The following is a 14,390-nucleotide window of genomic DNA, read 5'->3' on the forward strand; positions in this document are numbered from 1 at the left end:
TAACACAAGTACCTGCAGTCTAATGTTTTATTTAATCTTTCTTAGAAAAACACAACATGAAAGAACATTTTCTACCAGCTCAGAGCAGCTGAACTGTTTAACATCATGTGAACAGAGGTCAGAGGTCAAACAACAATCACATCTCATTATAATTCATATTTTTAAAGCTACATTCATTTTCTGCGGTCAACACGTGTTTTAAACTTTAAACACTGACTGAAGTTCATAGATCACATCTTTAAAGAAACCGCTTTTAATTTCTTACACAGTCACAGTGTGACATCACTTCCTGTTGGTACAAACATGGAAATGTCTTTCCTGTACCAACAGTAAACATGTAGTACTTGTGTGATAGTAATGTGTAGTACACTGTGTATCAGGTGGGTGACGTGAAGAACCTCCTTCCATGTACCAGACCACTGAAGAGATAAACAGACACAGACGTCAGAATCGTGAAGTCAACTGAAAACAAACTGACAGTGATCATCAGGGCCCGATCAGACGAGGGGCTGCGGGGGCCCAGGAGGCCTTGGGGTCCAGGAGGACCCTGACGCCAACCCTAACCCAACTGTCTCTGTGTTTCAGTGTGATCATTTGTTTTTTTTTGTCAGTTTGATCTTCTTTTAGTTTCCCTAAGCCTAACCTGTCCCTTTCTGATTGGTCAGATGCTGTAAGCTCCTCCCCTTTCATGACTAAACTATGGACCTGGCTGACTGAACGACTGATAAGCAGCTTCATGTTTAGATTCCTTTCATTCATTTATTAATTATTCTATTAAAAAGGTCAAACGAATTTTAAATGCTGAAGCGACGACTAAAGACTTTTTGTTGAAAACTCAGATTCAGAGAAAACCTGACATAAAATGATCAATTATCAAAGTGTTTATTTTAATTTCTCTGCTCATTTTTCCATTCATTATCTGATAATCTAACTGGTCTGGAGGTGGACCTGGTCTCTGCTGATCTGACCTGTTGGTGAGGTTCCTGATCCGTCCCCTCAGAGATCCACTGTTGGGAGTTCCATAGTAGCTGTTCAACTCCGGAGACGTCAGCGGCTTGAAGAGCCGACCTGCAGGGACACAGAGGAAGGACATGGAAGGAACCTTTAATTAGCCTTTAATTAACCTTTGGCAGTCCAAACATGAGAGGTTCATTTAGGGTTCATTAAGTGTAAGATGGTCACTGTGTGGAGGGAACCCTACAACACATTCCAACTGAAGACTTGTTGATTCAGGTGCCTCAGAACAGGAAGTGATATCAGCACATGTGAAAAATGGGCCTTGCAGCCCACGTCCACACAGGATGGTGGTGGCAAGGACACAGTGAGGTTGAGTGGTGATGGGGTGAAGGCACAGCAAACATGGATTGTGGTGAAAAGTGCTGATTTATTTACAGTACTCTAAAAAACGTGTTCCGGCTCACTGGCAGCAAAACAATTCTCTGTATACAACCTCACAACAAGTTGTCTCTCTCCAGACTCCCACACTGAGGGCAGAAAATAGCTTCACATAGAGCCCTTTAGTTAAACTAATTGGAAGAAACCAACGTGACAGGGTGTTTTGTTATGGCGAGACAGGAAGTCTGCCACCATGTTCTGCTTTCCCGCCCTATATGGCACCTCATATCTAAAAGGGCTGTAAAGTCAAAAACCAACATGTAATGTGGGCATTAGTGTCCTTCATTTTGCCCAGCAATTTCAAGGCTCTATGGTTCGTTTTCAGAACAAAGTCTCTACCTAGAAGGTAGTACCTAAAAGTGTCAAGGGCCCACTTTATGGCCAGGCACCTCAGCTCTACAGTTGAGTACCGTGTCTCCAGGCAAAACAGCTTGCAGCTTATGAAAGCCACCAGTCACTGCTGCTCTCCCTCACCCTGGAGTAGTACTGCCCCCAGACCAGCTCCAGAGGCATCGGTCTGTACAGTCCATGGCTTGGTAAAGTCTGGACTCTGCAGCACAGGGTCGTTACACAAAACCTCTTAAATCCATTAAAGCCTTCTCATGATGCTCCTCCCACCTGACCTTCATTGGACCAGACTTTCTGGACAGCTCAGTGACAGGCGCAGCTCTGCACGAAGTTTGGCACTAACCACCTGTACCACCCAGCAAGCCCCAAAAAGAACTGGATATCCTTCTTGGTCTGGGGCTGTGGGCAGTCGCGGATAGCCTCATTTTTGTCCTTCTGGGGTCTGATTACCACACGACCAAGGATATGTCCCAGGTACTGCACCTCCTGCTGGGCCAAAACGCATTTCTTGGGCTGGGCAGTCAGCCCTGCCTGATGTATGTGCCATAGCACCTCAGCCAGATGCCTAATGTGCTCATCCCAGGTGGCACTGAAGATAATGATGTCATCCAGATATGCACCCATAAAGGCACCAGTCCCATCCAGCACACTGTCCATCAATCTCTGGAAGGTGGCTGGCGCCCCCTGCAGGCCAAATGGCATAACTTTGAACTAGAACAGTCCCTGGGGCATCCTGAAGGCTGTGTAGGGCCTGGCCTGCTTAGCCATTGGAACCTGCCAGTAGCCCTTACACAGGTCCAAGGTGGAAATGAAGTGTCCCTTTTCAAGGTGCTCAATAAGATCTTCCAGCCTTCTGCCTTCCTGTGTGTGTGTGTGTGTGTGTGTGTGTGTGTGTGTGTGTGTGTGTGTGTGTGTAATAGAAGAAGGTAGTCAATTTAAAAGTTGCAGGGAATGTCAGGCGAGTTGGGGGAAAAGGGCTAACTTAAGGGCTAAGTTTTCATAGCAGGTATCAAACTGATCTACTGACACTTCAGATCAAACTTTTCTCTTGACATCAGTTTGGAGTCACAAGAAAACATGAAACCTTTGACCCGTGACGGACGTACTTCAGCCCGACTATGTCAGAACAAAAAGCAATCAATACTGCTGCATTACCAAAGTCTGATCTTTATGATCGGCTCATAACGAATCTGATCAATAATTATTTGAATCGACGACCTTAAACGTTAACCCCAACACTTGATCCAACATGAACACATACTCAGTGGGACTGATGCAGTTCTGTTGGTTCTCTTCACAGTGATGAGAGTAGATATCAAACTGCAACAGGTATTGATCACCTGCTGCTGATTGATCAGTTCAGGATCAGAAAGGCACACACGACCAAACACACGATAACAACATGGAGCCAAAGAGAATAGAGAGACAAGCAGAGAACGCACCGTGTCCTCCGTCATGGCTGTAGGTCTGACTGGATGAGGTCTGGTCGGTCTGGATGCCAAGGACTTGTCTCCAGTAGGCTTCAGGGATGGACAACAGACAACCGACAACCTGAGAGGAGACAGACAGACAGACAGACTTTCAGTAACTTTTCCATGTGTTCAGCTGTTTGTTGCATTTTTGATCTCATGTTCAGGTGGGGTTCAGGTGGTGTCCTGCTGAGGGAGGAGCTGACCTTGGGCTGAGTGTTGGTGTCTCTCATGATGGTGGTTGGAGATGGCTCAGACGTCCCGTGTCCTACTATAGTCGGTCCAAAAACCCGGGCCAGATTGTTCTGGTCCATCTGACATTTAGGACTCCTCATCACTCTGACACAGAGACAGGAAGTCAGCTAGCACTTCCTGTTTACTCCCATCATCAGGCTTGTTCGAGAAGAACCCGTCTGGTGCAGAACCCTCGACCCTGACTGGCTCCAACAGCCAGGCGCTGCAGTGGCTCTCCACAGACTGCAGGACCCCACGGCATGATGGGAAACACCTGGTTTTCATCTGATCTAACTGATTGGTTCAGATGTAACTCAACTATATGATCTTTTATTTCTGCTGAGTTGGGGAGATTTTGATGTGATGTGTGAGATGTTGAAAGTTTATTGTGTCAACAGAAGACTAAATATCTCACATTCAGGTATAAAGAGGACAATCAAGAATTAAAGCTGCAAGCAGCAATGAACAGGTCCTCGCAGTCCACGCGCGTCATGGGGCTTGGATTGTTCATATTCCAGGGGGCGCTATAGAGTCAGCGATCATCAGGAGGACATTTTTAATGATTCTACCATGTTTGGTGTTAATCCGATCAACCAATACTTCAATTCAAACTGGTCGTGGGGCAAAATTTTGCACAGAGGCTCAGGGGCTCATGGGGAAGTAGGCATGTGAGTTTCATGTCATTGGGACAGACCAATGTGGAGATATGCAACACTGTGTTTTGAGCTAAATCTGATGGAAGTTATTTAATAACTTGAGTATTGTTTGGAATATTAATTTTTTTCAATCACCTTTTGTCAGGAGAGTCCACAGATGCTGTGTGCAAAGTTTGGTGCAAATCGGTGAAATCGCCTGGGAGGAGTTTGAAAAAGTAGGTTTGCAACATTTGGCGAATTTGTGGGGAAAAAAAACGGACGCGGAAATGGGCGTGGACACTTGTGGACACAGTGAATGCATGGATGTAAGGTTTTTGAACGTGCGACAAAGTATAAGGGACTTATAGGCCAAAACACACTTTCCTTGATTGCAGCACCACCTAGTGGTGGAAATTGAAGACGACAATAGATTATGTGTTTGAAGGTGGGACGTCAGGGATATAATTGGCTGTATTTGACTACTTTTGATTATACCATTATATTTCATCTTAAAACTATTTACCTTGCCTTGTTTGGTCATTATTTTCAGCACAACCTCACATGTGTGACTGTACAGTTCTTTTTCATTTTGACATACTGTATTAACACTATGGACCTAAAATCAAAAAATCAGAGGAAAAAGTAAGATTTTTACTGTGAATACCACAAATATGTTTAATGAACCAACTGCATTAGTTATAATGCAAATATAAATTGCTGTTTGCTAAATGTGTGCATATGTTTTTTTTTTTACATTTATAAAGTTATATGTAACTATTTACATTTAAATGCAGGCAATGCTCAGGCCTCCTCAGCTTCTCCTCCTTGTTTTGAATCACAACACAAAAAAACCCACTACACTACACACACTACACTAAACACTATATAACACACTAACTACACACTCCAAACACACTGTGTGTCACAAATCTCTCAACTCTCAAAACTCGCCACCTCTGCCTCTGTCTGTATCACCGCCTCCATCCCTCCCACAACTTCCTGTTCCTCAACAACCAAACTTGCTGCTTGGACACTTTTGTGACAAAAGCCTATTTTTACCGTTTCTTCCTGCACCAGACACAAAGCAAACGTGACAGCAATGTTCCCGAAAAATTGTGTCGGACATTATTAACCCTAAGCCTAGTTTTGGACCTGCCGGCGCGTCCATCGACTCGGGAGGTGGGCTGTGTGGGGTAGCGGCTAGCAGCTAGCAGCTAGCTACACACGAACATCCACAGATTCCGATTCCACTTTGTCCTCGCGTATCTGGATCTCCTCAGACCTGAACAGACTTGGTCCGGACTAATTTAGTCTCATTAACCCACAACAGTCAGTTTAGATACACAGAATAGAACGGGACCGAACTGCTGCTCGCGCCACTGCAGGTATAAATCTGCTTGTTTCTTGAGGTATGTTGTGCAAGTGAGCTCTGCACGATTGGTTCTGGTGCGCATGTGGCTATGATTGACAATGTTAGCGGAATTCGTAAAGCATTTTAATATAATTTATTAACGGTAGAGATGTGACGGAGCAGGGGCGGCTGTAGCTCAGCGGGTAGAGCAGGTCGACTAGTGATCGAAAGGTCGCTAGTTCAAATCCCGGCTCAGGGCAAGGCTGAGCTGCATGTCGAAGTGTCTTTGAGCAAGATACTGAACCCCACATTGCTCATCAGTGAGGGCCCTGCGATGAGCTGGCGACTTGTCCAGGGAGTACCCTGCCCTCGCCCTGAGACAAGGCTGGGATTGGCTCCAGCAGCAACACCCCGTGACCCCATGGAAAGGGATAAGCGGTTACGGATAATGACATGACATGTGACGGAGCAATAATGAAAACTCTTACATTAAAGTCAAACATACAAGGCATTAATGCAGTGAGAGGGAAGGGTCTGCTCACAGGAGTAGAATCAACAGCAAACTGATATGAAGCTGTTTTATGTGAGAAGTGAAGAGAAATGATCTGTGAGCAGTTTTAACAGTCTGATGTCAGAATGAACAACTGAACACACTGATCAATGTGTCTGATCACATTTAAATCTATCACATCTGACAGGGAGTGACTGTTTGTGATGTCCTGTACAGACTGCAGGCTGCTGGGAAACTGTCCTACTTGATTGCAGCTTTATGGCTCCGCCCCCCACTGATGCTGCCTGGTCTCCTCCACTATCCTGCTGAGGAGCATCTCATCTCCTCCTGCTGTAGGCTCAGGACAACCAAAAGGAAGGAAGCTCTTACCTGTGCAGGTGCAGCATGAGGAAAGCCAGAGTGTCTCTGTTGGCCATCGGCAGGTCTGAGATGGTCCGATACATGACAGCAGTGCTGTTGTCTTCATCAGTCAGCTCTGACACACACAAAAATACTGCAGTTATATGTGAAGAAGTGTCCGTCCTCCTGTCCATCCACCTGTGCGTCCTGAGGTTTCTGTCTGTCCTCAGCAGCAGAGCCAGGCAGCTCCCCCAGTTGAATGGAGGCAATAACTCACATATCTTTGTCTCCCTCACTGTTGTGTTGTTGTAGCTACTGTTGTCGCGGTGATGGTCACCACAGTCGGTGGATACGCCCTCTTCATGCCTTTTCTGGTTCTGGAGTGCTGTATGCCCTGAGAGCAGCTCTAAAATGGCGCTGCTTGGTTCAGTGTGAACAGGCAAAGGTGAAGAAAAGGCAATAATGTGGAGTCGAGTGAGTGGTTTCTGTGTGTGAGCAGCACCTGCCTTCGTACCTGAAGCCTCCATGAAGGTCCGGTGCAGTCTGAAGGTGACCAGCGGCTCCTTCAGGTTCCTCAGGAAGTCTTTGAGCAGACCACAAACCACGTGGACGTCCTGGACTTTACTGAGCATCAGCCCAGTTTTACCCTGAAGGAACCGTTCTCTGAGTTCCTTCACCAGACGCTCCCCTCCAGGGACCCTGTAAAGACCTCTCTGAACACACAACACGTCACACACACACACACACACACACACACACAAACACACACACCTGGCTACAGAAGCCTGTTGAGTCATCAGATCAGGTGATTGACAGACAGCTGCTCACCTCGTCCAGGCCCCTCCTCTCGATCTCCGTTACACACTCGATGACCAGCTGAGGCACTCTGGGATGGACCAGTGGAGCAAAACCCTCCAACGAGTTCTGGACCAACAACAGGTTCTGTAGTTCAGTTTCATCATGTAAACACAAATCTGACTGCACTGGCTCTGGTTCAGCTTGAGACTGAGTCTGATTCAGCTCGAGACTGACCCTTGTTCTGTTTCTGTGTTCTGGCCTCAGAGAGCTCCCGAGGTACCTGTTGAGCCGAACTTCCTGTTGGGATGGTCGAGCAGCCTCCAGTGAACTTCTGTTTGCACTCTGGATGAGCGACTACGCGGCAGTTCCTGCACTTTACCGCCATCTTCCCAAAGCGGATCCTCTTCCCGCACGGCGAGCAGGTCTCGGGCCGGATCACCTGCAGGATGCACAGCACAGAGTCAAACCTGACGACTGCCTGTTGACCTGCAGCATTAAAGACGTTATTATTCCTGATCAATACTCTTATACTCCACACAGACCAAACACAACTGAAGACATCCGGGACATTAATCATCAAACTTTCTGTCCAGAATCAAAGATAAAGGCTTTCTCTGCGTGTTCATACCGTTTTAGAAATAAAAACATGTTTCTCAGCTCTCTTCTCTGTCTTTGTTTCAAGCTCCGGCAGTGTCTCATTGCAGGGGAACCAAACCGAGGTCTCATCTGAACAACAACAACAACAACAACAATCAGATTTGGTGATCAGCACAACCTGCAGGGACCAACTCAGTGCAGTGTGAGTGCATAATGAGCTGGTGAGAAGCAGTAAGTGACGCACAGTATGAAATCCATCAGCATTCAACCTTTAATGTCCGTTCAGACTTCAGTCAACTGAATTTAAAGGAAATCAGCAATGGCGCTGCTGGAGTGACGGTGTCACAAGAACAAGCTGAGTAGAGGACAAGTCATCAGTCACACATCTCATTTTAAACATAACCTCCTCCTCGGTCCTGGCTGGGGTTCCTGGTTGGGTGTTCGGGGTTCTCCTGTGTGATTCCCAGCACCATGTGGATGTGACCTCCAGTGTCAGGTGTGGTCAGTGACGCCGTCACGGTGGTCTCCACCTGCTGACTCACACAGACTCAGAGTTAACCTTTGTTCAGTTGATAGACAGCAGCTTCGGTCCCGTCTGAGTCACCTTGTCAACAGTGTTTCTCTCCAGCAGCTCTGCAGTAACATTGCCTCCTCGTCCTCGCTTCCCACCAGCAGCCGGACCCATTGAGGAACGCTGCTCAGAACCACCAGAAATTCAGAACCAGGGTCAGTTTTATACCAAACTCAAACTGTTCACTGCTGAGATCCATGACCACATGTTCTCACCCTCCTCTCTCTGACTCGAGATCTCAGTGGTTTGATGACGGTTGTGTCCAGATCCTGAAACAACAAGAAAACTCTGAATTATTAAATGTAAACATTCAAGAGCAGCAGAGTTAATGTCAGGAATCCTGATTCACCACGTCATCATCAGTGCGGTCGTAGCTGATGTCAGAGTGACAGACAGAGAGGAAGGACGACTCATCGATCACAGACAGCCTGAAGGAACAGAGACAAACTCAGCCTGGCAGAATCACACACAACCACAACAACCACAACAACCACACTGCTCTCTCACCGCTTGCTGCTCCTGTGCAGAGTCAAGTTTGTTCCTTTGGGTTCAAATGTGGCCATCAGAGACTTCTGCTCATCGTTCAGACAAGCGCTGGATTTACTGTCGTGGACTAGGATGTCACACATGAGCTGCATCTGCCTCTGCTGTTAGTCATACAGCCAACACACACAGTGATGAAGTGCTGGTGGCGCCCCCTACAGGACATCTCTAGACATTCTGGACTGTGGTGGTGCCAGAGGACACATGGTGGAGTTGTGTTTGAGTGACTCACCAGGTACTGGTAGTCGCCCTCCATCTTGTAGCGTTTCTTCATTTCCACATCCAGCTGGTTCCGAGTGTGTTTCAGTTTGACCTCCAGAGCAGCTTTGGCCACGTCAGACTTCACCAGCAGCTCTTTATACTTCTTCAGCTCCAGCTCGGCATGCAGCCAGCGCTTCCTGACAGTCTCAAAGTTCTTCACCACTTCAATCATCTCTAACAGAGCAGAAGAAGAAAATCACATCCTCATCCTCCTCAGAGCAGGAAGTGTGTCTGCCTTCATCACTTCTATTGGTGGGAGAAATACAATTCTGAATTGATTCACAAATGTTAAAATCTATTTTCTAAATGTTAACTGACAACATAATGTTGATGAAATGCAAGAGGCGGAACTCAGAAGTGTCAAAGGCAGCACCGGACAGTCGATGGCGTGCACACAAACAAACAACATGAGACGCCTGAGCTGAGCGCAGCCTCGGCTGTAAAACCAAGTGTGTGGAAGCGTTTTGGCTTCTGTGAAGTTGAAGGGAAAAGGACCTGGACCAGAACCACAACCTGCATGTTGTGTCGAACTAAACTCAAATATTTTGGAAACATGACAAACACAAGAACCCAATGACACGTTTCGTCCCAGAGGAGGAAGACAAACTGTCCAACCAGAGGAGCACCTAGCAAGCTTATCAAATGTTCACCCAACTCGGACAGGCCGAAGAGAATTACAAACTTTACAAAGAATTGCAACTTTTATTGTAGAGGACTTGCGTCCGTATTCAGTCATCGAGGGCTTTCGAGTTATGTTACGCACTTTGGAGCAGAGATACAACGTCCCATCTCGAAGATATTTCACTACTAGCTAAACACATTTGCACTGCCAAGCATCAGTGTGACTTAACTGCATCCTTTTTCAAATTTTTGGCGTGAGAGCTTCTTTCTGTATTGTCTGTATCTTTCCGAGTCTTCAGCAGGTTCACTGTCCTTTCCTACAGAGTGCATCTGAGCAGCTGCTTAGAAAAAGTGACAACATTTTGACTTTCCTTCCTGCAGATGTTTAAATGCCTTTTTTGTACGGAAACTGTTTCTGAATGTGGAATACAGCCAAATTTGTGTTGGTCTGAGGGATCCTGTGCTCAGGACTTTGTTTAAAGTGAGAAGTCTTGGACTCTTTATTATGTATTTGTGAACGCAGGCAGCTTTTTCTGTTGTTAGTTACTCAGGAAATGCTCAAGTCCAAAAACATTATTTCTGTATTATTTCTGAGTGAAAGCTGTGATTCTGGTACGGCAAGATGTTTTTTGTTTTCTTTTGCTCATTGCACATAACAGATCATCCCCACTTCTCACATTGGTAAGAAGAAGGGATGATCCGATCTGCAGGATTGTGATCAACTGATATGGGCATTTTTCACTGATTGGGATTGGCAAGTTTGAACATTGACACAAACCCGTTTTTTTTTTTTTTTTCCACGGCAGAGCACAATTCGTGGCAGAACTCAGACACCTACGTAACGTTACTCTGCAAACCTGTGGATCAAATGTCTGCAGAGTGGAAATAACTTAGTAGTAGAAAAGTGTAGTAGAAAGTGAAAGCAGTCCAGCGGTGACATGTAACATCTGCAATACGACAGTTTCATGAGCGGAAACAAAAGAGCTGCAGTTAAAGAATACAAGTTCACTCGAGAGTACAGGTAAAGACAGCAGCAAACACTCACAGATACTCTCGAAAGGAAAGAGAAATATCCTCGAGATAGTGACATGGCCACAAATATTACAGAGAAGGTAACTGAATTAATCTCTGTGGTAGAGGATCAGGGTTTTCTTCGTCGCCTGGAGTTGTTGAATCCCCGGTTTGCCCTACCATCTCTGCATTTCATCACACTGACTCCACTCAGTTACAGCGTGTCGTATGCACAGTTTGGTGGATCTCATACAGCAGAGCACGTAAATTAGATGCTGAACACTGTGAAATAGACAAGCAACACATCCACATCATTTTATGTGAAAACATAAGGAATATGTAAAAAGCAGTAGATGTTATGCAGCTGTACTATCCAGGAGAATATGAGTTAAGGCTAAGTATCAGATCGAGACTCAGTGTCGGCAGATACTAAATATTAAAAGACTTGGATCGGGATTGGGGTAAAACAAACTTGATGGGGACATCCCTTGTTAGAAGTCTATCATTTGTCATGTTAATGATTCACAGTATGCTGAAGCTGTATTCATTCACTACACTCTGCAACAGGCACAGTCTACTTTTTCTGCTGGGATGTTTGCTGGCAGATGTCGCCTTCCAGTTGCCAAATTTCTTTCATTTGTTTTATTAATCAAATATACTGGAACTTAATTCAGTATGGATCATTAAAAATACTTTGCTTTGAAAGTACAAAGTAATCACACAGTGAAAAATCCAGTATAGACAAAAAAGATGCATGTTGTTTCATCATCGCAGCCCTCTGAATGGAACGGTTCTGATCACATCCTGTCTGCAGCTGCGCATGAATGAATCTGAATCTCCTGATCCTAAAACATCTCACAGGCGATCGCAACTCTCAGTACTGCTGACAGGAACTGTTCCTGGATCAGTCAGTCAGTCTCACCCTGCTCAGTGTCCATGGCCTTCTCCTCCACAGCGATCCTCTGCAGACACAACGCCAGCAGCTCCTCCACCACGAGCCGAGTGTCCTCCATCTCTCACCTGTGAGCTCCACTCACCTATAACATCAGGAACAGTTTATCTTCACATCTAACTTATACCCAAATAGTCCAAACCAAGGCTCAGCTGACTTCCTGCACTGGATTTACCTGATACCTAATCAATATGAAATAAAGAAGCTACATTAAACTGACACACGAGTTGTTTCACACCTGCACGGTCCAGTACCGACACTCAACCCCGCCCCCTCCCACAGTTCAACAGTTTGAGGTGTGAACACGTGAGAGGGTAGATGAGCAGCCTCACGGCTCACCGAACCACCGAACCAGCGATCGAACACGTCTCAGTCTGGACTCACCTGCCTTCACCAGCTGCCTCATTAACCGGTCCGCGTCTCTGACCACGTGACGCCACCGGTTCCTTCTATTTGTCCTGGTGTCATCGGTGCAGCTGGTTCATCACATGCTTTTAATGACGGTACTGATCCAATGTAATTTTCCAGCCTAACAGTTCTGTGGACAACAAGACCAGAATGGATGTTACAGGAATCAAGCGTAGATCCAGCAGAAATATGGAATATCAAGAGAAGAAGTAAAATAGCAGCACTAGTACAAGAATTCTATAACTATGCAGATGGAAAGTATGAGGAACATGTTTACATATACACAGATGGATCAAAAGAGCCCATAACAGGTGCAACAGTGGTGATTCCCAGCCATCATATCACAGTGCCAAAGAGAACATCAGATCATTTAAGCATATCTGCAGTAGAGCTGTGTGCAATACTACTGGCGATAGAATGGGTGGAGGACATGGTGGACGGGAAGATAGTCATATGTAGTGATTCAGTTTCATCAGTCTTAAGCATTAAGAACAGGACAGTGAAAACACATCAGGAAACACTGTATGAAATACTGTTAAAAACATCCAGATTAATACAACAGGGGAGGGAAATAGGGATGTCCACTGCCAAACAATGAAAAAGAAGAAGAAGAATCTAATTTTCCAGTTGAGCTGGTTTAAACACTTTATGAAGAACAAAGAGAAGTTGTTGCTGGTTTATTATCAGCTCGTCTGAAACATTTAGTATGGATCAATACAAATATTCAGTATGAAAACAATCTTTCCATAATAACGTTCATACTCTGACATCATCAGGTCATTGTTAGGGACATTAAGGACTTTCTGACGGACTGCTCTCAGAGGGTAAGAGTGGGCCCCCATACATCCGCAGCTCTCAGCCTCAGCACTGGCTCCCCACAGGGCTGCGTGCTGAGTCCCCTGCTCTATACATTCTACACCCACTACTGCTCCAACGCTCACCACAGCAACACCTTCGTCATATTCGCTGATGACACCACAGTAGCGCGACTCATCTCAAGGGGGGATGAGTCCGACTACAGAGACGAGGTGGAGCGGTTGGCGGAGTGGTGCGGAGTTAACAATCTGCTCCTCAATACATAAAAGACCAAGTAGCTCATCATGGAAGAAAACAGACATCCAGCCGCTGCTCATAGGCAGGACCTGTGTGGAGAGGGTCTCCGACTTCCGCTTCCTGGGAGTCAACATCATGGAGGAACTGACCTGGAGCGTCCACACCACCGAGCTAAACTCATTGGCTGCCCTCTCCCCTATCTAGAAGAACTTCACAGCTGCCTCAAAAAGGCCAAAACCATCGTACAGGACTCATTACACCCCGGTCACTGTTCAAGCTACTGCTGTCTGGCAGGAGATACCAGTCCATGAAAACCAGAACAAACAGACTACAAAACAGTTTTTATCCAACAGCCATAAGTGCATAGAATAGTGCTACCTAAGCATAATTCTCACCACTTACCTTTGTCAAAGGGCTATGTGCAATTTTTGAATGTGAATGTATGTATGAGTGTGTCTCCCATGTGTTTTTAGCATTAATATGTATACAGTAGTTTTTTTATTAAGGTATTTATTTACGCATCTACTACCTCAGCTGATGTTTTGCACTGAATAAGGACCGCACTTAATTTTGTTGTACTTGTTACACTGACAGTAAAGATATTCTATTCTATTCTATTGTGTATTTCAGGTCCTGCCTGACAGTGTTGTGTTTGAGATGTTCCTGTTTGTTTGAAGAGATTGCTGAATGTTTGTGATGAACAGTCGACGGCTGACTGGTTCTAAGTGGAACAACACAACAGTTTTTATTCCATCACTCTGGACCTCCTGCAACATGTTTATTGTGCACAACAAAGTCTGTGAGGTGTTCTTTAAAATGTTACACTTTATTTCTTAAAAGATATATAAATGATGTTTCTGAAGCCTGCTGCTCAAACGTTTCTACATGAACACAATTATGTGCAAACTTTTTGGATTGATGTTGAAAATGTTTTTGAAATGTTGTGTGAACTTGAGGAAAATAAATATTATCTTGCATGAAGAAAATGATCTAGACAGTAGTCATGCATTTATGTGGAATATTTAAATTTTACACACTAAGTTTTATAAACAAAAATGCAACAAATATTCACCAGTTCATACATGAACTGAAGTCGGACTATGAAACACTAAATGAAGTGAGGAGCCATGAAGACGGTGATGTCTGTACTGTGTGTATGTTTACATTCTCCTTCATCTTTGTCGTTTTCCTCCTGTTGTTGCGTTGTTGTTTCTTCATGTTGTGTACTACAGACTCTGTCTTTGTGTTTCTTTATCTGTTAGCATGTTGGACAGACAGACATCTCACTCACTG

General features: G+C 45.2%; 1 protein-coding gene across 6 annotated transcripts; it reads right to left on the reverse strand.

Moving 5' to 3' along the window:
• Window positions 1-13: 13 nt before the first annotated feature.
• On the reverse strand, window positions 14-12,116 carry si:ch1073-416j23.1 (rac GTPase-activating protein 1). 6 transcript variants are annotated; one of them, XM_037082329.1, is made up of 17 exons: window positions 12,021-12,116; window positions 11,607-11,721; window positions 9,024-9,226; window positions 8,756-8,895; window positions 8,598-8,676; window positions 8,464-8,517; window positions 8,282-8,371; window positions 8,081-8,210; window positions 7,709-7,806; window positions 7,361-7,519; window positions 7,111-7,206; window positions 6,797-6,995; window positions 6,313-6,436; window positions 3,419-3,551; window positions 3,186-3,294; window positions 969-1,068; window positions 14-419 (listed from the first exon to the last, which is right to left on the reverse strand). In XM_037082329.1, exons 2-17 carry the CDS (start codon window positions 11,695-11,697, stop codon window positions 377-379), a joined length of 1,848 nt encoding a protein of 615 aa, XP_036938224.1. In that variant the 5' UTR covers window positions 11,698-11,721; window positions 12,021-12,116; the 3' UTR covers window positions 14-376. The 6 variants fall into 6 exon arrangements, with proteins under 6 accessions (XP_036938224.1, XP_036938225.1, XP_036938227.1 ...); XM_037082330.1 differs by lacking the exon at window positions 12,021-12,116 and adding an exon at window positions 11,875-12,014 and having other exon boundaries at window positions 8,081-8,207; XM_037082332.1 differs by lacking the exon at window positions 12,021-12,116 and adding an exon at window positions 11,875-12,014 and having other exon boundaries at window positions 6,313-6,418.
• Between the last annotated feature and the right edge of the window lie 2,274 nt (window positions 12,117-14,390).

Source organism: Acanthopagrus latus, chromosome 20, assembly GCF_904848185.1.
Source record: "Acanthopagrus latus isolate v.2019 chromosome 20, fAcaLat1.1, whole genome shotgun sequence".
Classification (NCBI taxonomy): Eukaryota; Metazoa; Chordata; class Actinopteri; order Spariformes; family Sparidae; genus Acanthopagrus; species Acanthopagrus latus.